Below are 25,276 nucleotides of genomic sequence, written 5' to 3'. Positions count from 1 at the left end.
CTAGCCCACCTTTGACTCACCTCAGACTTTTCTACTACTCTTTCCAATGCACTACACTATCTCCCACCCTATACATCTATCAATATATCCTCTATATCCACTCATTTATTCCAAACCGCATACCACTACTATGATCCCCAAAATAACCTTTTCTAGACTCTCTCCTACTTTATCCCTACTTGCATCATCCGACACTTTTTTACTAAACTGATCCCACAAAACAAAACTTTATAAACTATTCCCCCTGACTCGTCCCACTCAAAAAAAACCTTTACATATCCAAATGCCTCCTCCTACTGCTATGACCTTAAAAAAAAAAAAAAACTCACTTCTGTCCCTCCACTATCCTTTTCAATCAAAATAACAGACTAACATGTTCACTTCTCCATATCCATATTCCACTATACTAATTCACCACTAATCCTTTATGGGTTCCATAGTAGCATCCTACTCGCCAGAAAAGCGCTAACACCCCCATCAGGGGTAACAGGTGCTACATTAATGCAAACCTTTTCTCTGTTTTATCCCTCCGCTACCCTTCTCACTGAAAATAACGGACTAATATCCACCACTCAAATTACTTTCATATTTCACCATACTAATTCAGCACTAATCCTTTATGGGTTTCCAGAGTAGCATACTTTAACACCCCATCAGGGTTAACAAGCGCTATATAAATACAAACTTTTTTTCATCTTCTATCCTTATGCTATCTTCCTAAATCGAAATAACTGAATAACCAATCCACCACTTAAAATGTACTTGCATGTTTCATTATACTAATTCAACACTAATCCTCTATGGGTCCCGGATTAGCATGCTACTCGCCGAAAAAGCATTTTGATGCCTAGTCAGGGGTAGTAAGGACTATATAAATGCAATTACAACACAATACAACATCTCTATGCATTCAATTATCCTCCCTTGCTGCGCCAGCTTAATGCAGACCCAGCCAGATGGAGAACAGCTTATATAACCTGGATCGAGCAAATCAACATTAAAATAAACGTTCTCCTCTGCTGTTGTACCTTATCCAGGGTCTACTGATCCCAGTAGATCGGACTCTTTACTGACCTGAAAAAAATGGACACTAAGTTTATATGGCAGGGTCAGAGAGCACGAGTATCCAACCGCGTGTTAACCAGGTCACCGGTGGGGTTTGGGGGGCTGGCCTGCCAGATATCTTGGGGTACTACAGAGCAGCTCAATTTAGAGTGATCTCCGAATGGTTGCTCAGAGAATCGGAAAAACTCTGGCTCCACATGTATCCTTTTGTGTTTTATCACTTGCACAATTTTGCAGCAGCATCATAGGTCTCGATTAAAGCCTAGCCTACTTATAGGCCCAATGGCTGAAACATGTTGACCAAGTAGTTTTCTGTTCACACTGCGGTTTTGAATGTAGACCATTGGTGCACTGAGTTTATAATCCTGGGGAAGCACGTCTCATAATAAATGTTTTTTTACGTTCTTAAGCTAGTTTTATTTTTCACATCCCCCACAGTTTAATAATATTTTTTGCACTGCGCCTTCACTCATACTGTTAGCTCTTTTGTGGATTTAGCATATCCAATACTGAATTTAATACATCCCTGAGCTCCTCCCTCTCAGAGAGGGGGTTGTAGCCCCCAGAGGAAAAACCTAGTTCCTCTGGGGGCTACAACCCAATCCCAAATGATAAAGCATGTCCCTTTTGGTGAGTGAGGGATTTCGTCCTGTAAAGGGATATGCCCATGGTTAGTTGCGTTGGGCTTACTGGTTTAGTTTCACATGAGTTAAGTCTACTTTGCTTAAACAGCCAGTAGTGGTTTTTCACACTTCAACACTTCTACAGACCTCAGGATTTTGTATGGTTCTTTGTTCTGATTTGGGGATTAAATCCTGTGTGGTCTTAAAACTCTCCCTAGGACTCTCCGGCTACAAACTATTTTGCTATAGTTCCACAAGGAATGACAAATAGTGGGCAGGTCAATTTGGGATCTCTTGTGGAAACAATCGACCATGGAATGCCCATATCAGCACCCCCTACGACTACCACCTTGAGGGGTTTGGGATGAACTTGCCAGATCCACACCCCTTACCACCTTCGAGTCCCCCTATACCCCCATCCACTTCAATCCAGAGTTTCCAGCACTTCAAGAGGGGCCATTCGAAGCTTGGCAAGAGGGTGGCTTCCTCACGCTATCTCACCTTTTTGAGCAGGTGAAGCTACTGACATTTGGGGATTGCGTTAAAGACTTTAAACTCCAGCACGCTGAAAAATATCACTACATACTGCTTAAACATTGGGTCCCACAACCGAGGATACAGCAGGCCGTAACTAGGGACTTACTCCGAATTGAAAAATGTGCGCAGTCAGGGGCCTCCACGAAAGGGGCAATCTCCTTCCTTTACTCACTCATACGGGCCTTAGGATCCCACCCAACTCCTAGGCACCAAAGGTTCTGGGACGCAATCTTAACCACTCCATTGGAGGGAAAATAATAGACCTTCCTTTACAGGGACATCCCCAAGTACAATAGATCCATGTATTTAAGAGAAGCCCACTATAAAATTATGTACGAGTGGTACTTACACCCTCAAACTGCATACAATCTTCCCTAATAACTCCGACGGATGCTGGAGGGGTTGCGAGCCATTGGGGGACTTCAGGCACATTTGGTGGGGCTATCCACGAATCGAGCCATTTTGGAAGGAGATACTATCCCAAATCAAGTTGATCATGGACTACCTGATTCCCGTAAAGCTGGAAAACTCTCCTGGGGATTCAGGATCCCAACTTGAAATGTCAAACAGAAGGGGATCGCTCCGTGATGTGGTAGGGCTTACGGGTGGCCAGGATGGCAGTGGCGGCAGTGTGGAAGAAGGCAGAGGCCCCCTTCCTTACCCAATGGCACACCAGGCTATGGCGAGCACTGGCGATGGAAAGGATGGCGAACATTGTAGAGGACTCGAGGAAGGGGTTTGACTGTTTGGGCTTCTTAGTTGAATATGTGTTGGAGTGTCTGCCACGGTTTGCATGTGGGCCAAGATTGAGGGCTCTCCATCTCTTTCATATCTAGGGCCTCAGTCTGCTTCCCTGATTTGGGCGGAGGGACCCTGAGGGTTACGGTATCCCCAGCAGCCATAGACTAGCCCTCGCTCGCAATCAAACTTGAACTCTGTGATACCATTGTTTATCTGTATCTATTTTTTTAGTTATAGTGGGTGGGGGGGGGGGGGTGTTTTTGCGGGTACCAAAGATTTACATGTCCTTCCATGTGAGCTTTTTTGAATTGTGACACATGCTTTGCCCGTTGGGGATCTTTGAGGGTCATGCAGTGAATATCTTGTGAAGGTTGAATCATAGTAAACAAACCAAATAGAATACTCTAGCTCTCTAACTATCTGCCTACAAGATGTACTGATATCTCCTGCCAATGTTTGTACTGTATTGTTTTATTTCTAAAACCAATAAAAACTGACAAAAATACCCAAGATTAGAACCAACACACATCAAATAGAATCACATGCATTAGACAATAGGCTATGTATTACCACTTTTGAGGAAGGAAATGGGAAACACGACCCACTAGAGGGTTGGCCTCTAGTCACTGCTACTTCACACACCCAGATGGTAATAAATGGAATACACATATGCATATAAATATATACACACACGCTACTCTTGGTATAGGTAGATTGCATGTACAAGATCACCCACAAGGAAATTTGAAGAATGCATCAAAACTTGTCTGCGAGGAGCACAACTTCAGCACAGAGAAAAGAATAAGTCAAGCTAGGTCAAAAAGTGACAATCCAAAGTGGAGAGTAAAATTCAGAAATCAAGAGCCTTCAAGTATAAATGGTCTCCTTAACTGCACTATTGGCAATATTTATAAGCTGCATGTGACATTAGCACGAAATTATTTACTCTAAAGATGTAAGCATTTTAAGGAATTGCTGCTATTCAAATTGTATATAATTGATTACTGTATGAATTTGTTTTATTGTAAGATTTTAATTAATCAAACAAAAGATATCTTTCTCACTAGCACAATGCTGGTCCATAATCCTCTAGCTTCATTTACAATAACTTTAAAGGCACTAACCTCAAAAGCAAAGGCACAACTTTGAACAAATAAACTACTATGTAGCTTGTACTAAAAAGTCCAGAAAATAAAAACCACCTAACGCTTCTGCAGTGAAATCTTCAGGCAATATCTAGCCAGAGCAACAATTGACAACTAGATTGCCCAAAAACATTGCTACCAGACAACTTAAACTAACCCAAAAACAAATCCAACTCCAAAGGTCACCGATGACAAAGTGGAAGTAGAGGAATTGCATTAATTAAGAACTATATATAGTTTAGGATTTATTTCCACTTAAGCACAAGAGATGTTTTTTCTGGAGTAACTTTATAGGACAGTTGGCTAAAACAGTCGAGACTGAGGAACACTAAAAGACACACCCCAGCAACATCAACTGCATTTTTGGATGCACACACACATGCCAAATCTCACTACTGTAAAAATAACGATCAGAAAGAAATTCTTGTAAAACAAGAATCACCTTAAACATAAATGTATTCAGGATTTTGCAGATACCCTGACAAAGGATGGGAAAGGTTGTAGCAGTAAGTGCATAAGGCATCTAGCAATGCCAGAGTCGGACTAACTCATGTAAATATTCTAACATGAAAATATATAGCCTTGGACCTTCAAGATCTCAGGGGTTGGGTGTTGGGAGAGGAAAGCGGGGTGGCCTGGGGTCGGGCGGTGGCGTCAGACAATCATCCTATCCACAGGTGCCACTGTGTTGGGCCTGGACCAGGTGCCCAAAAGGATGTCGGTTAGGGCTTCATTAAACAGCAGCAAGGACTCCTAAGAGCTTGCTGCCGGTTGAAGCACCTCCGTAATGAGGCTAGCCCTGACCGCCACTGTAGATAGCTCGAGGCGGAGAGCCTCGGCCACCTTATGCAAAACCACTGCGAAAAACGCTTCCTCCTCCGTAGTCACAGTAGGAGACAACATGCCATGGTCAGGTGAGGTATCCAGAACACTGGCTTCCCCAGCTGCCCTCCCCAGCTGCCCTCCAGTCCTGTTCCTAACCCCACTGGTCAGTCAAAGGGTCTCCATACCCCTCCCAGTTCTCCTCACCCTCATCTGGCTGCCAATCTGGCCTGAAAGAACTAGGGTAGAACTGGGGCATAAAAGTACCCGTCGGCACCAGATCCAGCATTGGTCTGGCTCAGTGTCTACATTGGTATGGAGACCAGGGTCGACGCTGGCTGGGGACACAACCGGCTGCGGGCGTGGTGCAGGTGGAAGCCGCGCCGGAGGAGATTTAGTCAGGTCGACCAGCACTGATCCGGATCCAGGCCTGGATCCCAGGGGACCCTGAGGAGCCAGGGCCGAATCAGCGGCGAAGTCCCAGAACCCCAGCCGAGTCTGCAGGGCACGAAGGCACACCAGCAGAGTCGGGCTGCCCAAAATGACATGCATCGATTCGTAGAAACTCCGAAGCTTGGCAGAAGTCACACCGGGTCCTGGGAAGGAAGGGAAACCTAGAGTCGACCCAGTGGGCTCCGCAATATGAGCCACGGGAGGGGGACCACCTGCGTCCCTCGTCGCGTCGGCCGACTGATGGGAAGAAGTCGAAGAGAGACAATGCTTCTTTGACTTCTTGTGCTTCAACTTACCGGAGGAGTGCAAAGACTTGAAAGATCGGTGGTGGCTCCACAACTGGTCCCTCGACCTCCCACGTGACCAGCACCTCGAGCGGAGCGGACTGCCGGGCCTAGAGTAGCTTCCGGGACCACTGCCGCAAAGACTCCAGATTCATGGTCCGGCAGTCAGAACACGATTTGGAGCCATGGTCAGGTTTCAGACAGAACATGCACACGCGGTCCGGATCAGTCACAGACATCAACAGTCGGCAGGAACAAACAAGCCTTGAAACAGGGCATCCTTAGCATGCACCAGGAGTCGAATACTAAAAAACGATATCTACAAAAGTCATCAAAATGTCAGTCAAAAAGTGACTGGAGGTACCCCTCTCCCAGGATCTGCCTTGGCTGGCGCAGCAAAGTAAGAACTAACGTCAGCGTGCAAGGGATGCGTCTAAGTAGCTACTGCAACGTCATCCCAGTGACCACGAAGCCAACAACAAACGCAAAGACAATCCACGCCACCTTTAGACACGCAGGGGTACTGCTGATGAAAAATTCTCTGGATCCAGTCTAACGCATGGGGATAATTTTAAGGTAAGGAATCTGTAACCAATTGTCTTTCAGATAGATTCAATACTGGAGAACTATTAAAACGTTCTTAAACCTATGGTTCAAGAATACAAAAGTGAATCTCATAATTTGATAACTGCATCAATGGATTTCCTAGTTGTCAAAAGGAGCAAAAACACCCATAAAATAAATGGTTTCCATAGCCTGGTCATGAAGCCAGATAAGAGTAATAAGCTAAAATTATGGTTATTTCATATTGTGGATTATCCCACTATCTAGCTATAGGGTATGGAACAACATCTTGGTCAGTGTACGTTTTGATTGTCTACTGAAAACGTGGCAAGAGCACCCCCAAAAAATGTAAACACTTCCCAACACTTTAAATCCAGAGTTTAGATTATTTTTCTGCCACGTGGCTTGGTACAACAAGCTCACATGAAGTAGAATACAACTGAAAAAAAAAGGGTAGGACTGTGCTTTAAAATAGTGTTCCTTTAGCATAGTGGTAGCAATTTTTATATACAATTCATCATGATATTTTAGAACTTTAAACAAGCACTGGCAAGAGCAACACTACCTTCTGACTGCAAATGTTTTAACCTTGGAGGCAAATGCATCAGCAAAAAAAGGAAAATTGTTTACTGCCAATGCTGATAAACAATGAAGTAAAGAAAACCAGTTTTGGCAATGCCAATAGACCTGGCTAATGAACTAAAGTATCTTTGGAGCCATTGAAGGATTTAGACAATCAATGAGCCATCATGCAAGCAGTAACTTGCATTCCGACAGACCAAGGGCTGAACAGAGGTGACCCAAAGGATATACATGCATCATTTAATTATTTTTTTTTACATCAAAAGATGTGGACATATCTCAAGACATTCTAGCAAAAATTGTTCCAGAGAAATTCTCCCCCCCCCCCCCCCTATGGTTCGCGAAAGGCTGTAATAAACACCAAAACCCTTCTCTACAACTGCAATCTGTGGTATAGGCTTTACTACAGAGAACAAGTTAGTTACCTTTGGTAACGCTTTTTCTGGGGGATACAGTATCTGCCTGTGGATTCCTCACCTTGTGAATATCCCCTGCGCCAGCAGCATTCGGAAATTTTTTGTAGCTCTCCACACCGACGTCATATAATCATGACTCCACTCGCGACCCTGCTGACATCACTGGAGCCATAAAGGAGCATCGACGGCGTGATGTCCGTTCCGCCCTTTTTTTCTGTGCCTTCGAGGGACACGGATGGACCCACAAATATATACAGTATACATATTACACAGAATTCAATCAACACACAGCGGGAAACATTGCTGTAAAACACTTCCATTGAAAATAAATTCGACAATATCAAATTGTAGGTATACACGGTCGGCCCAACGGGGAGGCGATTGGGTGAGTGAGGAATCCACAGGCAGATACAGTATCCACCAGAAAAAGCGTTACCGAAGGTGAGTAACTTGTTCTTCTGATGGATACATCTGCCAGAAGATTCCTCAACCTTGTAAGTCCCCACTCCTGGAGGAGGGTGTCCACTCATACCAGAAAATCTTGGGGAACAGAACGTGCGAAGTGTCCGTCCCTCCTCACCTCTGAGTCTAGCAGTAATGCTTCGCGGAAGTGTGGAGGGAGGCCCAAGTTGCCGCTCTACAAATGTCCTCAACATGAACACCTCTAGACAAGGAAGACGTAGAAGACTTTGCCCTGGTAGAATGAGCTCTTAAACCATCTGGAGGTTCCTTAACCGCCAAAGAGTAACAAATCTTGATGCACAAGACAATCCATCTGGAAAGTGTGCGCTTCTGCACCATTCTGCCTTTCCTGCAGCCAGCAAAGCCAACGAAGAGCTGGTCATCCACACAATAGTTTTTAGTTCTATCAAGGTAAAAACTTGCCGCCCTCTTAGGGTCCAGGCAGTGAAGACTCTCCTCCTTGGAAGGGTGAGGGGGAGGATAGAAGGTAGGAAGGGTAATGGACTGCCCCAGATGGAAGGGAGTTGCCACCATAGGCAGAAAAGAAGCCCTGGTCCAGAGTACCATTCTATCAGCATGAATGGTCAAGAACGGGGGTTTCGAACTCAGAGCTTGAAGCTCACTTACTCTCCTTGCCGAGGTAATGGCAACAAGAAAAACTGTCTTCAAAGACAGTAGTCTCAAGGGACACTTGTACAAGGGTTCAAAGGGAGTACCTATCAAGTAGGGTAACACAAGATTTAAGTCCCACTGAGGCACAATAAATGGAGTGGGCAGAAATTTGTTGGTAAGGCCCCTAAAAAAACGCACAACAATAGGTGACAAACAAAGATGGCTGATACGGCAAGCAAAGGAATGCAGACAAAGCCGATAAATAGCCTTTCACAGTAGCCACAGCAAAACCCTGCTGGGCTAAAGAAAGAGCAAACTGAATGAGGTTGGATAAACGAGCCCTTAATTCTCTCCACACCATGAGACAAATTTGGACCACCTATAGGAATAAATACACTTGGTGGAGAGTCACCTGGCCGAAAGAATCACATCCACCACATCAGGCAGGAGAGAGAAAGAATTCAGATTGCCCCATTTAATCTCCAGGCATGAAGGTGCAAGCTCTGCAGGTGGGGGTTAAGAACCTGCCCCTGCGACTGCGAGAGGAATCTGCCCTGAGGGGGGAGACAGAGTGGAGGGCACGAGGAGAGGTGGAAAAGATCTGTGTACCACACCCTTCTTGGCCAATTCGGGGCGATCAATAGGACTTGGGCCCGGTCTTGGCGAATCTTCCTCAGAAACAAATAATCAAGGGTATGGGAGGAAAGGCGTAAAGGAGATGTGAGCCCCAACTCAACTGAAACGTGTCCCCCAAAGCGCCCAGCATCGGATACTGGAGACTGCAGAATGACTGGCAGTGAGCATACTTAGGAGTTGCAAACAGGTCCACGTGAGCAGTTCCCCACGTCTGAAAGACGTGACGACCCACCTCCGAATGAAGCCTCCACTCGTGGTCGGCAGAGAATTTTAAACAGACTGTCCGCACGCACGTTCAGAACTCCGGCCAGATGATTTGCCATCAGACAAATCGGATGGTCCTGAACCCAGGACCGGCGACGCAGAGCCTCTCTGCAGAACAATGCGACCCCACTCCTCCCTGCTTGTTTATATACCACATCGCAGTAGTGTTGTCCATCAGGACTTGAACCGACTGACTACAAAGGAAAGGGAGGAAGGCCTTGAGCGCCAAACGTATTGGCCGCAACTCCAGAAGGTTACTCTGGAGACCAAAGACCTTTATCTCCAGGTCCCCCAGATGAGCACCACACCGTAGGGTGGATGCATCCGTTATCACTGTGGTCACCGATGGAGGAAGATGGGAGGAAGATGGAAGGGCTTTCCTTGAGACAGATTGCCCTCCACGCTCCACCAAGACAGATCCGCAGCAGCTTCTCTGGAGAACCCGATCGATTCCTTGAGATCTCAGTTGTGTTGATACTACTGCCTGCGGAGGCACGACTGGAGCGCCCTCAAGTGCCAGCGTGTATGGTTGACCAACAGAATGCAGGAAGCAAACAGACCGAGCAGGCGAAGAACCTTTAGGACTGGAACGACCGCTCCATTGTAAAACAAGAGAATAATTTCCTGTATGTAGAGAATCCTTTGTGGAGGAGGGAATGCTTGACAGACAGTAGGGTCCAGTACCGCCCCTATTGGTCATTGATCTTGGGCACGTTTATCGAAAAACCCAATTTGTACAACAGCTGAGTGGTCACCTGCAGATGAAGCACCTTCTCCGGCGACTCTGCTTTGAGCAGCCAGTCGTCAGATAGGGGAAAACTGGAATCCCCGATCTCCTGAGACGGGCTGCCACCACTGCCATCACCTTGGTGAAGACTCTAGGTGCAGTAGTAAGTCCAAACGGGAGAACCGCAAACTGATAATGTTGCGACTCCACCATGAAACGGAGCTACTTCCTGTGCAACCTCAGGATATGAAAATACGCGTCCTGCAAGTCTATCTACACCATCCAGTCCTCTTGCTGCAGCGCCTGAAGAACCTGCGCAAGGGTGAGCATCTTGAACTGCTCCTGCTTCAGAAAAAAAGGTTAAAGATCCTGAGATGCAGGATTGGACGTAACCTGCCATCCTTCTTGGGTATCAGGAAATACCGGGAGTAGCATCCCTGACCCCTCTCCCGCTCTGGAACCACCTTTACCGCACCTTTTTTTAATAAAGTTAAGACTTCCTCCTGCAGGAGAAGGTGGTCCTCCGAGCAAGCCCCTTGGCAAAGAGGGTAATTTGGAGGGAATTACCGAAAAGGAAGGGCATACCCATTCTCCACAAGATTGAGAACCCAAAAGGTCTGTAGTGACCGATTCCCAATCTTGCAGAAAGTGATTAAGCCCCCCCCCCCCCCCCACAGGACTAACATGATCCAGAATGTTCGATCTAGGGCTGCTTTGCTGTGGTAAGAGGGGGGGGGGGGGGGGGGGGGGTAGAGGAGGAGGGCTGACGGCCTTGTGAGCAACCTCTGTTCTTGCCCCTGTAGGATTTGTACAAGGTGGTTTGTTGCTGCAGCTGCTGTTGAGGTTGCTTATATGTCCGAAAAGGATGACCTCCCAAATTCTCTATCTCCTGAACGAGGAGCCTCTAGTTGGAACTTGAAGACCAAGAGATTTGGCTGTAGCCTTGCGGTCTATTAATCTCTCTAAAAGCAGCATCTGCTTTTTTTCCCCAAAAAGTCCTGAACCATCAAACGGTGGGTCTAAAAGCGTAGCTTGAACATCTGCCGAGAACTCAGAGGACTTCAGCCATGCACCACTCCTTGTAGCCACTGAAGATCCCATGATTCTGGAGACAGTCAGCAGTGTCTAATCCACTTTGTATCACCTGACGTGCAGCCGCCTGAGTATCATGTAACACTTCCTCAAAATTCTTTCTACCCTCCTCGGACAACTTAGGTGCGAGCTGTTTAGAAGAATCCATTAAAGCATGGATATATCTACCCATAAGACAAGTGGCATTAGTTTACTTCAGTGCCATGCTGCTGAAGAGAATACTTTCTTGGCAGATTGGTCAAGTTACTTCGACTCTGTCGGCCGGAACTTGTGGAAATGCACCTGAAGATCTTTTTGAACAGGCAGCCTGAACAACAAGTCTCTCAGGAGAAGGATGTGAAGATAAAAAGTCAGGATCCCCTGGAGCCACCCTGTATCTCTGTGCAATGGTTTTGGAAACTGCAGGAGCTGAAAAAGGCTTGTGTTAAACTTCCATCACAGGGTCAGTGATTGACTCATTGAATGGCAGTAGAGGTTCAATTACAGAAGAAGGTGAATGAAGAATTTCTGTTAAAATGTTCGACTTTAACTCAGTAGTGGGAAGCTGAAGATCCAAAAGTTCTGCTGCCTTTTTGATCACTGTGTGATACGGGACAACACACTTGGAAGGAGTATCAGATGCAGGCGAAAGTTCCCACTCTGGAGACATATCAATGCCACTTGCTTCCCTTAACTCAGCAAAATATTCATCTGAGTCCTGAACCTCACCTTCCTCCATCTCCTCCAACTGATACCTCTGTTTTTCTATAACCTTCTGGGCTTCTCTCCTAGATCTTATTCTAGGTTTAGGCGTCGATTGAGCCAAGATAGACTCCGTCTGAATTGGAGCCAGCGTCATGCACGGATCAGACGGCGCCACCTGCGCCGAACGTGGTCGAATAGAAGACACCGGAGAAGATGGAAACGGCGTCTATGTCCTCAGTGCCGGGAAATGCCAAGATGGCCCTGCCGGAAGAAAAGGCATGAAAGGGGCCTGGGCATAGGCCTGAGGAACCCCCAAATTAAAAGCTAATGGACCAATGGGACCAGAAGGTGCACCAGATGGTACATAGCCCTGTTGAAGACTCCATACATAGCATTGAGATAATGCGACGGATATTGACCCGGACCTGGAAAAGGAGGATTGGTCCCCGGGACTGAATCGGAGACAGGCGTTACCGTGTTCGGGCCAGCCGGCGCCGACAGCAGAACCAATGGAGTAGCCTGCTCATCCGACACAGGAATCTCTTCTGGAACCGGAGAATGAATTTAAGTCGGTGAGGGACACGGCGTCTGAGGTGGAGAGGCTGCAGGCGAAGCAGATTTTTCAGGAGAAGCTAGATTTGAGGGAGGAGGAGACGCGAAGTCCTTACGGAGTCGTCGAGATGGAGGCAGACTTTGGTGCCGCTTCTTTATCAGAATGGCGTCTTGAAGAATGCCTTTTCTTCTTGTGCTTCTTAGCTCTCGAAGCATGCCCAGACGTAGACTTTGAGCCAGACCTAGAACTCTAGCGCGACCTAGACATTCTCCTACCTCTTTTTTCCTTTCTCATCTTCGCCATGAAGAGCTTCACTTCCCTCTCCTTCAGTGCCTTCGGATTCATTTTCCTGCAGCAAGCCCATCCCTCGACGTCGTGATCCGACGATAAACACCAAACACAGTCCTTGTGTGGATCAGTAATGGACATATGTCCTCCGCACTCACTGCAAGGCTTGAACCCGGACTTCCTCAACATCCTTAAAAGGAAACAAGCAGCAGCATAGGAACACAGCCAGAAACACAAAGTATCGAGCGTAACAACGGAGAGTCCTAGAAAAGCAGTTAGCGTCGACAGCGTGGAGAAAAGGGAACTGATATCACGCCGACGAGGCTCCTTTATGTCTCCAGTGACGTCAGCGGGGTCACAAGCGGAGCCATGGTTCTATGACATCGGCGTGGAGAGCTACAAAAAATTTCCGAATGCTGCTGGCGAAGGGGATATTCACAAGGTGAGGAATCCACTGACAGATGTATCCATCAGAAACAACAATACTCCTAAATTTCTACAGACATTAACATACACTTTTCACAATCTACTAGTCCGGTCTACTGCAGTCATCATAACTTCTTATAATAAACAGATTAGACTATGGAAACGGCTATTACTAGAGATACAATTAGGCCTGTAGCTCTGATCAGTGACTAAGGCTTCATGTACGGAGCTTAAGCATCCACACAAGGTACACAAGGTACCCATTAGGAATACATCCATAAGAATAATTCCAGTAGAGCCTAACAATTGACAGCGTAATTCCTTTATGCAGATGGTCTAACCACCAAAAGCTTAATTATGATAATCTGCAAGTAAACTTGCAACAAAATAACTATATTTAGGATTTGATACAGAGTAATAATCTATCATTAATGGCGTATTGATTCAAAAGGAACACTATGACCAAGCCAGTAGGATGGACCTACTTATTGTGAAAAGAGTGCATTAAAACAATAGGCTTTTATGGATGGATTGTTATAAAACTGTGCTAAAGCCTTTAAGGGTAGTTAACAAGGCTTATTGGATTTTGACATATGCATTTCAAAATATGCCAGGCCTACTGTCTATCAATTTCAGTAGAAAAACAAGCATTTGCAATGCAATAGGTCTCGCAGTTAATAGAGTTTAAGCTGTTGGCATTGTAAATGACAATGCCGTTTAGGTTTTAAAAATGAACAAAAATAAAAGGCCTTGTTGTGTGCAATAGCAATAGCTCAAATCCGCGTAAATGCAAGACCTATTGCATTGCAAATGCTTGTTAGATTACGGAGTAGAAACGCTCCAATTCGGCCCATGATGCAAATGGATTAAATAACTAAACGTGGCCGCTAAAGTGAAGGTGGACTGCGCAGCTAAAAAATAAAATTAAAATAGTGCTTACCGACTTATGAAGGAGACCGTGTAACGCCACAAGTAAAAGATCCAGTCCCCATGGGAGGTAACAAATGGCGAAAGGGCGGTAACAAGGACGGACTAACAAGCCTCATTAACAAGTGGAAACCAGCATTTACCAAGGACAATGTCACCAGCCAATCAAAAATATGGGCAGAGAGAATGCAAGGCTTCCACAGCATACGAGACTACTGCATGCCTCGCAGAGCAAGCGGCACATGCGTGTTGCCAGTAGGCGCGAGATAATGAAGGGTGATCACCTTTATCACAGGCTTTTGTATTGTATTTGAATTTATATAGCACTTACTGCCCCTGACGAGGCGTCAAAGCGCTTTTTTGGTGAGGATTAGTGTTGAATTAGTATAGTGAAACATGCAAGTACATTTTAAGTGGTGGATAGGTTAGTCAGTTATTTGTAATGATAGCAGAAGGATAGAGGAGGAAAAAAGGTTATTTATATAGCGCTTGTTACCCCTGATGAGGTGTTGAAGCACGCTACTCCGGATGCCCATAAAGGATTAGCAGTGGATTAGTATGGTGAAATATGAAAGTAATCGCAGTGGCGGATATTAGTCAGTTATTTGGAGTGAGAAGGATAGCAGAGGGATAAAAGGGGAAGAAATATTTGCATTCATATAGCACTTGTTAACCCTTATTGGGTGTTGAAGCACGCCACTCCGGAACCCAAAAGGATTAGTGGTGAATTAGTATAGTTGAAAATTGAATTTGAGAAGTGAACACGTTAGTCTGATAATTTTGATTGAAAAGGATAGTGGAGGGATAAAACAGTGAAGGTTTTTTGTTTTTAGGTCTTGGCAGACGGAGGCGGCTTTTGGAGGAGTACTAATGAGTCAGAGGGAAGAGTCAGAGGGAAGAGTTTAGAAAGGTTTGTTTTGGGGATAGGTATAGTAGAAAGAGGTGTCAGATGATACAAGGAAGGGTAGAGCAGGAGAGTCAAGAAAGGGTTATTTTGGGCATCATAGTAGTGGTATGGGGTTAGGGATAAATGAGTGGATGTAGAGGATATATTGAAAGACGTATAGGCTGAGAAATAGGGTAGTGCATTGGAAATTCTAAATTAGAAGAAAGTGATAAATATATAGATCCATAAGTACCTTAAGTTTGTAGATGTTGATGGTGTGAACTGGGTATTGCTAAATGGGAAAATGGGCAGCATTTCTGGCCCTGGCCAGTCTCTAACAGGCAGCTGCCCTTGTCCTCTCTGCCCTTAACAGGCTCAAACAGGCAGCTGCCCTTGTCCTCTCTGCCCTCAACAGGCTCAAACAGGCAGCTGCCCTTGTCCTCTCTGCCCTTAACAAGCTCAAACAGGCAGCTGCCCTTGTCCTCTCTGCCCTTAGCCTTGATGCCCGGGCTGAGACGCCCTAAGCCTGGCCTTTTATAGCCCTAGTAATCAGGTGACTCCTTCAGCCAATGGGAACCCTAGCCCCAACACTATCCAATCACAACACTAGCCCTAAAATCTAGAACCAATAGGAGACCAGGACCTTACAGCCAATCTTAGCCTAGTCCAGGCACCCAATCAGTTCAAAAATCCTGATCTCTACATCCGATAGAGGACCTAGCCCTACCAAGTAGTCCCAACCCAAGTCCAAGCAACCAATGGCACAGAATGCCCTACTTCCAATAGAAATCCTAACCCTACTCTTAGCCCCACAACTAGTCCAGCAACCAATCACACCAGAAGCCCTAATCGCTACTTCCAATTAAAGGTCTAGCCCTAGTCCCACCCTGTTCCCAACAACCAATAACATAGGAAGCCCCAGTCCCTACTTCCAATAGACCTCCTAGCCCTAGTCCCAACCCTACATTGATTGCTTTCTGGGTATGTGATTCAATCAATCAGAATCCTGAAATACCCAACCAATGAGGACACTAGCCCTAATCCAATAGAAACACCAGCTACAACCATCAGTGTACACATGTACCAACCACTAGCAAATCATATAAGTTCCTGGCGACTGCACACAAGGTTTGCTGGCCAGGGAGTTGGAAGCTGCTTCTCCTATTCAGAATCTCTTAGGAGACAGACAGGCTCAATCTACACTTTGGACTTCTGCAGGTAAAGGCCTCATTAACTTGAAATCTAACAATACTGTTTGAAGAAAACTTTACTCCCTCTCCTGGCCAAAAAACGAAGTGCACAGTCCCTAGTAAACACAGTTTAAACAGCTCACAGAAGCACCCTCTGACCTAGAATATCACTGTTTGCGGGGGGGGGGGTGGCAGGTTTCATTGGCTTGTGAACACACAATGGTGGCTGGGGGTGCACTGCTATAACATACGGGTCCTTAGCACGGAGCAGAGGAGAAATTTGGAGGGAAAACTGAATTGTCAAGAGGAATAAACTACAGAGTTGGGACTGCAAATCCCACAATTCAACACGATAAATGGAAGCAATCATGGGCAGGGAAAACCACAAGTTTAAATCACAAAACAGGTGATAAAATATGCAATCACAGGCAGCTTAAAACTACAATTTTAAACTGTAACAACCACAGGCAAAGACAGTAATCACAGAAAGGGAAAATTGTTTAACAACTTTTGTTTTGGGGAAGAGACCGCACTAGTCTGCCTCCTTACCACTTCCTGGACTATGTTCACTGCAATCTGGGGCACAGGAAGGCTGCAACTCAACTCAAGCCAACTAACCAACTAACCAACTAACCAACTAACCAACTCAAACCCATATTGTAGGGAGTGCAAGCTTTCCAAAAGTCAACATAAACACTCATAACAATGTACCAAGGATTAATGCAATGTATATCTTATGTATCCACAGTTTGTTTGTGAGGATAGACACAAATTCCTGTCTATTAGTGTAATCTGTGAAATTCCATGTAACGAAATACCTGCCTACAGGCTTTAGCACAGTTTTATAACAAACCATCAATAAAAGCCTATTGCTTTAATGTACTCTTCACAATAAATAGGTCAATACTTCTGGCCAGGTCATAGTTATTCCAGAGCGTAAGCAGGGGAAACAAGAAAGTTTTCAAGAGCTAAAAAATAAGGTGGTTTATTGGCTCTCTAAAAACAGGCCTCTTCCTCCCTCAATTGACGGCCGAATTTTAAACGTTTGTAGGGTTGGGTGGCTTGGCCATATGACTAAGGACATTGAAGGCGATCTGGTAATTGTCAACTTTAGGAGCACCTACGTGGTCCCTTTCCTTAGAGGTTGGCAACCCCAAGGGGGTGATGGTTCTATTGTGACGTGGGAGCTTTCAGACTTCTACCCCAAACTACGTCCTATTAACGCGGCACCAAAGCTGATGGCACGGTCTAATACCATCCGTTCTCAGGGTTCGACAAATGGGTCTGGCATGGAGTCTTTAATCACCGCGGGTAGGTTTGCTCCCTTGTCACAACTTGACGAGAATGATTGACTCACTCTAGGGCAGGCTATAAACTCCAGTGGGGTAGAGAAGGGATATGTTATAACAGCTAAAAGTCTGGAGGTTACCTCCCCTGAACCGAACTTAGAAACCGGGCATGATGTTATCTCAATAGTGACTTATGATGTCACTATGCCCACTGCTCCAGTTAGTGAGCCTGCTCGGTCTGGGGATATAATACCAAAAGCGATGGACTCTGATTACACAAAGATTGCAGGTTGGAATATAGCGGGGCTTGAATCTGATGTGTGCAACCCGCAGTGGGTTGACTACATAGATCAGGAGGATGTTTGGGCTTTCCAAGAAACTTGGGCACTTTCCCCAGTGTTTCGTGTTGGGTTTTTAAACTTTAGCAAGCAAGCCACAAAGGGACCTAGAGGGCGTCCTGTAGGCGGGATGACTATCTGGGTAAGACAGGGAGATGGTGTCTGGGCTGAGGAGGTAGCTATAGACAGTCCAGACATATGGATTATTAGGCTTAAATCAAAAAAGGCCTAAATATCCTTTTAGTTAACGTTTATATCAGGGGCCTGCAGGGGGGTAGGGTTTCCCCCACACTTCTGCTTTTGGACGATTTCCTCTCTCTAGTGTATCGGAGGATGGGTATAGGATATTGCTGGGGGATTTTAACACGTGCTTTGAGCCCCTGGGATTAGTCGATGGTTCTCTTACAGAGGAGGAAGACCCGTCATGGGGTATCCCACAGCTGGAGTTGCCACCGATTAGGAAATGGACCTGCTCTGCTACATTTATCAAAGGGCTTTGTCTCGATAGGGGGCTGCGAGCCGTAAATGGTAGGGTAAGATCTGACATGCAGGGTAGGCACACCTTCAACAATGGCAGGCACAGTAGTCGTATCGACTATATTTTAGTCGATGTGAAACTGTGGGCTGCAGTTGTTGACATGGAGGTTAAGGAACGCCCAGAAGGTGACCATGACCTGCTAATGCTGGTCCTAAGGGACTATAGCTTTCGAGGGGCATCAAGTGGTATCACTGAGGTTACCCATGTTGAGGGCTTACTTAGTAATGATATGAGAAGAGTGCGGTGGCCTAAAATTGCCGTGGATGAAGAGGCACAAACAGTGATTAGAACCTTAGTGTCCAATTCCTTAGAAGCATTGAACAATTGCGGGTCCCAGGTAGAGATTATAGAAAACATTACAGACATACATACTGAGCTGTTTCTGGGATTAAAAGAATGGTTTGTCAAACCCAACATGATAAAGGCTAAGAGGAAGCAGTCTAGGATAAATACCTGGTTTGACGACGAGTGTCGGCAAACGCAAGGGGCTCTGTTCTTGGCAATAAAGTTTACAAATCATATATGTATTAAGACATGTAGGGAAGCATTTAAGGTTGCAAAGCATAAGGCAAAAATTCATTGGGATGAGGATCGGTGGGTATCCCTTACTGAAGCTTGTAGTCATCGGAATATGCAGCAATTCTGGCACCTCCTCAAATGGGGGAAATGTGAGGACAACCATCTAAGTCCTGCATCCGTTGGCCAACAGCAGTGGGTTTCCTTTTTTCAAGATCAATTTAGGAATAATAGTGTTGCCCCGGTTGTTCTTCCCGGTCTTGAATATGAGGAACCGTTAATTTTCACCATCCCTGAGGTTACTCGTGTCCTACAATGTATCCCAAGGGGTAAAGCACCGGGTCCCGACTGCATCCCTGCAGACTTATTTTTACATAACCAGGAACTTTGGGCTCCTTATATCACTAAACTGGCCAATGCACTAGCATCTGGAGCTAAGGTCCCAGATTCTTGGTATGGGGCTGAAATTTTACCAGTATATAAAAAGGGTGATCGTTCAGTTCGCTCCAATTATCGACCGATCAGTCTCATAGATGCAGTGCAAAAAATAGTAGCTCAACTTGTGTTAGGAGGCATTCAGGAATGGATCAATGATTTTGATGTCCTTACTCCATTACAGGCAGGTTTTAGGCCACATGTGAGTACGCTAGATCAAGTACTCCGGTTTATGCTTATATATTGGAAGACAGTTGTCCTTGGTAAAAGTAAGCTGTATGCAGCCTTTGTGGATTTAAGGTCCGCATTTGACCTTGTTCCCAGGGTCAAGTTGTGGGACTGCTTGTTGAAACTAGGCTTGCCAGTTGTTATAGTTCACCTTTTAGTGAACCTACATGCCCACACCTTTGCACAAGTTCGGTGGGGAAAGCCGTGGGAGGTCACTGATAGATTTTCTGTAGACAAAGGCGTAAGGCAAGGGAGTGTTTTGGCTCCCCCATTGTTTTCCCTATCCATTAATGGGGTAACTAACTACTTTACATCACATCCCACTGATGCTCCCACCCTGGCAGGGATGAAATTCCCATTGCTCATGTTCGCGGATGACACTCTGTTAATTTCCAAGACGAGGCAGGGACTCCAGCAGGCCCGGTCTCGTTTTGAGTTTTGCCGCGAGCATGAGCTAGAGGTGAATGTGTCCAAAACCAAATTTATGGTATTAAGAGGATTGACACCTGTTGCTGCCAAGGTCACTCTAGGTGGTATCTCCCTTGAGCAGGCTAAGTTATTTACCTACCTGGGAGTCACATGGAGTGAAAATCTTAGCTGGACACCGCAGGTTGAGTTACTGGCTCTTAAGCACGCCCAACTAGGAGGAGCCCTCAAGGAGCATAAAAGATCCCACACTCGCCCCATATCACCTCTTATTAAAATCTATGGCACAAAAGATTCTGCCCTCAGTATTATATGGGGCTGAGCTTTGGGACTATTCTAATCTTGATTCGCTCAAAGTGGCTCAAAATAAATTTCTTAAGAGTAGCCACAGTTCTTCCGCAATCAGCACAGCGCATCCCACTTCTATATGACCTAGGGTGCCAACCAGTGAAGGACCTAGCAAGATATCGCCCCCTAGCGTTTTGGAGGCGTCTCTGGACAAAGCCTGAGCTTTTGCTTTACGCTAAAGCTTGCTCTGAAGTTCGGGACCTTTTGGGCTCTGGTAAAATAGGGTGGTTTAAAGAAATAAGATCTACCCTTAGCGCAATGGGGCTCGACGAACTATGGCTTAACCCAGTTTCAGCTGTCTTTCCTTCTAAAAAGGAGTTGAAGGATCGATATTGGGATTGGGTCATAGGTAGAAGGCATTCTCAAATAGCGTCCAGCTCGCTCACATCGGCATTCGTTCTGCTGAAGGATGTCTCCTCCCTAGAAATGTATTGGGACTTTATTTCTAAACCACTGGATCGGAAATTATTCCACCAACTGAGAACTGGGACACTACCATTGAGGGCCTTCCCTAAAACTTGGGGCAAGGGTGGATCAGATCAATGCCCATTGTGCACGGGGTCGGGCTAAAGTGTTAGTCACTTCCTCTTTGTATGCCCCCTATATGATGCTCCTAGATGTAAATGGTTACGCCCGGCCTGTAGACATTTGGGCACCCTCTCAGCATCAGAAGCTAGTAGAATTTTAAGATCAGATACGTCTACTGTGATTGTTGTTGGGGGTTGCTAAATTTCTTGGTTGGGCATGGACCTTACGGTCTCGACTAATTAATCTGTCATAAGCACTTTGATGTCGTGTACTCTCAGGATGTTTTTGATCTATGACTCCCAAAAGAAAACGCACTCGCATAGATGGGGTGTGTATATGGATTGCGGTTTTAAACTTTTTAACCCTTTTTATTCTTACAAATGAAGTCAAATATAAGTGATTTAATTCTGTGTTAGATCGTGTTTTTTAACTTTTAACTAAATTATTTTCTTAACATATTACTAACCTTGTATGAATTGTGTTATATTATCGCATGTTAGCATGTCTTTTAAGATGAATAATCGAATAAAAACTTCTTGAAATTGCAAATTGCATAGTTATCCTATTGAACCAATGAGCCTTTACTGCTTTAACATGGCATCATAAACAGTGCAATCACCATTCAAGGAGATGTAAATTACTCAGGTTCCGGTGCAAACAAGACCCTGTTGCTGTGACCAAAGATCCTCCATAAGAGGCAGCCAAATTGGAAGACCGATGCTTATTGTCAGAAGTCCTGGGTACCCCACATTCCTCACCCAGGCCGGAGCCACTAGGATGTCTTGGACCTGGTCTTTATCTTCTTGAGCAATCTGGACTGAAGTGGTAAGGGAGAAAAGCCACTAGAGTCCCAAACCCCAATGTAAACAAACAGCATCTCCTAGTGAGCACTGCCTTGGGAACTGGAACAGGCAGAATTCTTGACAGCTTGTTTTCTGCAGTGGCAAATAGAGCTAGGGTTCTCCGCAATGCTGTAAGTTCACTCGAGGCATCTCAGAATGCAAATGCCAATCGTGACCAACGAGATATCACCAGCTGAGTTGGTCTGCTCCAACATTTAAAGATCCCATTAAGTGTTGGACAACTGGAGATATGCCCTGACCACCCAGCCACTTCCAAAGACAGCTTCCAAGCATAGAACCCATGACACTACTCTACCCAGTTTGTTGCAATACCACACAGCAATCATATGGTCTGTGAATACCTATACTAGCTCTAGCTTAATCTTTGGAAGTAAAGCTTTTAAAGCCAAATGGATTGCTAGAAGCTCCAAAAGACGTATGTGAAATAAGAGTCCTGTGATCTGCAGCTCACAGAGGACATGCCCAACGCAGTAATGGCACATAAGTCACAAAGGTCAGCTCTGGGAGGGGCAGGTCTGCCGCTGGGGCAATTGCAGTCAAGAAGACCCCACTGCAGGTCTCTTGCAGTTTCCTCCGACACCCTAATTAAATCTAAAATTTTCTTAGAATTGAGCGTACGAGACTTCAGATTTCACTGCAGAGCCTTTGTGTCAACAAGTAAAGTCCACAACCAGGATGCAAGAGGCCAAGAGATCTAAAAGTCTCAGATTTGCTAAACTGAGAAGCAAAAACATCAGGATCACAGACCAAATCTACTGGACTCGTTGAGGCGGAGGTGTTACTCAACACCATGTCTAGATTAGTTCTTCTGAAAAGGAGCCTCTGCGAAGGAGTTAGGTGTGACTTCAGCAGACGGATGGTAAAACCCATATATATTTACAAGTCAGCTGTCTGGAGATAGCTCACAACTGTTCGAGGTGAGAGCACCTTTAAGAGCCAGTTGTCGAGGTAATAAAGACTGGTAGTCTAACGTCCGCAGATGGGCTATACCACCGCCATCACATTTGTGGCACTAGTCAGGTCAAAGGGGAGTCAGAACTTAACCGAAAATATTTCTATCCGACATGAAAAAGCAGATAACTTCAGAATGCAGGACAGCAATGTGATAATAAACAAGCCCGAGATCCTCCACTACCATTCCGTCACCTGGATGCAAGCCAAGTAGAACGTGCCCCAGTGTGAGCATTTTGAACGTTACCTTTCTTAAAAAGAAGTTCAGGGGACAAAGATCCAAATTTGGAAAAAGTCCCCCATCCTTTTTCAGTATAAGAAAATACCAGGAGTAACACTAGTCCCAATTTCTGAAACTGGAACTCTCCATCGCTCCCTTTGCTGAGAGAGCCTTGACAAGTGGTCCTCTGGTACAAAGTGTGGTGGTGGTGGTAGAATGCCCAGAGGAAATGACTGGAAGGGTAGGAAATAACCTGGTAACGCAATCTGGAACACCCATTGATCTCAAGTTATGCTCCTCCATACCAGGAGTTAATAGGGGATCCGACCTCCAACTGGGTAGTCATGCTGGATGAGGTGAGGAATATGCAGGTAGAATTATCCATCAGAAAATGTGCTAAAACTTCAAGTGTCTACATCACTTCAGCAACAATTAAGCACTTTCTAAAGAAAAGATTAATGAAAGGTTATCAAAATTACCTGATGAAAATCTTTGCCACTGCTTTTACCATCGCCACTGAAGTCCACATGTGAGAATAGACAGCGTAGTAAATGCCTGTCTGCCTCAGGGCCGTGCTGTGTCACAATCTGATAGGAGGCAAAAAACACAAAGGATAGAAAATAAATGGAAACCGACACATCTGCATGTACGTTTTGAACCTCTGATCAAAATCAAGTACTCATGATGTAAACACATATAACATCGCACCTGTGATGCTGTAGAAAGCTGGCTATGTATATTTTATCACCTCTAGGTGGATATACTGTACATGAGTCAAGGTGTTCCTCAAAAGGTGTACAGGGTTCAACGTAAAACCTAAAGAGGTCTATTAGTGGTAGTGGGGGTGAGCAGCCTTAAACCCAAGAGGACTGTAAGACCTTTATTGCACAACATGGACCAATAAGGGACACAACTCAAGGAGATCATGACGAATTTTAGATAGAACTTTATTTTAAGGCCAAGACCTTCACAATAAGGTGAGCACGTTTTTTAAATAAAACTACTTTTCACTTTGAAAAATCAACACTTACAACTCTTCAGAACAGTTTAATGTTATTCTACTGGGAGAATAATATCACAGTTAAAAAGACAAGTAAAGCACGTACAAATTCAGTCTTTAGGAACAAAAATCAGCATGGTGCAAGGCAAGGTGAGAACCAAAACTGCACAGCCAGCAGCACAAGGGCAGCTGGGTGCAAAGGTCAAAATCAGAATTCAGCACAATGTTTTTCAAAGACGACTGGGGGTGCCTGGAGCCACACTGCTTACAGGTAGGGAAATCAGTTGCTGGGGTTAGCACAAGCACGGGGCCACAAAGCAGCAAACATACACCACCTATGGCACAGGGGCAGTCGGATGCAAATTCAGAATCTGGCACCCAGTGCTGCTCAATGGAGACTTTTCTTTTGCCAAACAGGCTGCTGTCATGGCACCGGAGGTTGTAGGAGGAAGACCAACAGCAGAGGAAAGAAGTCATAGGGGAACCGTCTGTTAATGTTAAAATATTTATATAGCACAACGTTCACCTGGTTGGTTTCTTGGCGCTTCTGGGATGGAGCTCTATGGATTGGAGGCTTAGGAGGAGTAGGCTTGCTGGAATAGCCATGTTTTAAGCAGCTTTCTAAAGTGGAAATGCGAATCGGTGGAACGGATTGAAAGGGGGAGGGAGTTCAAGATTTGGGGGGGAAGCGTGGAAAAGCAGATGCCGCCATATTTTTGGCACTTATATCTAGGGATGGTCAGTAAATGTTGTCCGGAGGAACGTAGGGTACGAGAGGGGATGTATTTTTTGATCCGATTTGAGATGAACCTAGGGCCTGTGTCTGATAGGGCTTTATGCGTAATGCAGCTGAGCTTGAAGATGCTTCGCTATTCCACGGGAAGCCAGTGCAGTTTTTTGAGCAGTGGTTTTGTGTGATGGCGAGCCGGGAGTTGAAAGATTAGTCTGGCCGCCTGGTTCTGTATCAGTTGCAACCGGTGTATCTGGTAAGCTGGAATACCTGCGTACAGTGCGTTGGCATAATCCAGCCGTGAGATGATGAGCGCAAGAACGACCAGAGTAAGAGCTTCATCCCAGGGGCCCGGCGGCAATCAAGTATCAAGCTGAGTAGGAGCCCCTGATCTCATACGCAGGTACAAAGCATTATACACGTCTCAAATATTCTGTACAAAAAAGTATTTACATGCACGTACATATAACATAGCTGTCTCAGTGAGCCACATACCGAAAGTCGTATCATTATACAGTTCGTAATCCTTAAAGAAACCTACCCCAACAAACCCCCACCCCCCCGCATGCCAGCAGTTATGCTCCATATTAGTGTACCTGTGCGTGTGCTATTAGCTATTCCTCCCCACTATCTACCAACATGGAGAGTGTGTCCCTTTTTTAGAGTCTAACCTATCCTGACGTAAATGCGGTGCAGAATATTCCTGTTTCCCGCTCAGCCCCCCACTTGGGGCATTAAAGTAAAAGTACTTTCAACTCTCGACTCCCCCGTAAGCGGGCACCACACTACCCCAGGTCCAGGGAGCAAGGTATATTCCTATCCCATGACTAAGTCCCCAATTACTCCTGCTCCGTCTGCTCCTCAAGGGATTCTAGGGCATCTAGTGC

At 45.5% G+C, this 25,276-nt stretch overlaps 1 protein-coding gene across 11 annotated transcripts in view; it reads right to left on the bottom strand.

The window, feature by feature from the left end:
• Window positions 1–25,276, bottom strand: part of CNOT1 (CCR4-NOT transcription complex subunit 1) — a 1,684,613-nt gene that overhangs the window by 1,511,481 nt on the left and 147,856 nt on the right. For all 11 annotated transcript variants that reach the window (XM_086945302.1, XM_086945307.1, XM_086945301.1 and 8 more), the window contains exon 3: window positions 23,139–23,246. In XM_086945302.1, the coding sequence (XP_086801428.1) occupies window positions 23,139–23,246 (108 nt within the window). The remainder of the gene's footprint in view (window positions 1–23,138; window positions 23,247–25,276) is intronic.

The sequence above is a fragment of the Lissotriton vulgaris genome, chromosome 12 (genome assembly GCF_964263255.1).
Source record: "Lissotriton vulgaris chromosome 12, aLisVul1.2, whole genome shotgun sequence".
Lineage (NCBI taxonomy): Eukaryota > Metazoa > Chordata > Amphibia > Caudata > Salamandridae > Lissotriton > Lissotriton vulgaris.
The sequence above is the reverse complement of the archived record's forward strand: the minus strand, read 5'-3'. Positions and strand labels throughout refer to the sequence as shown.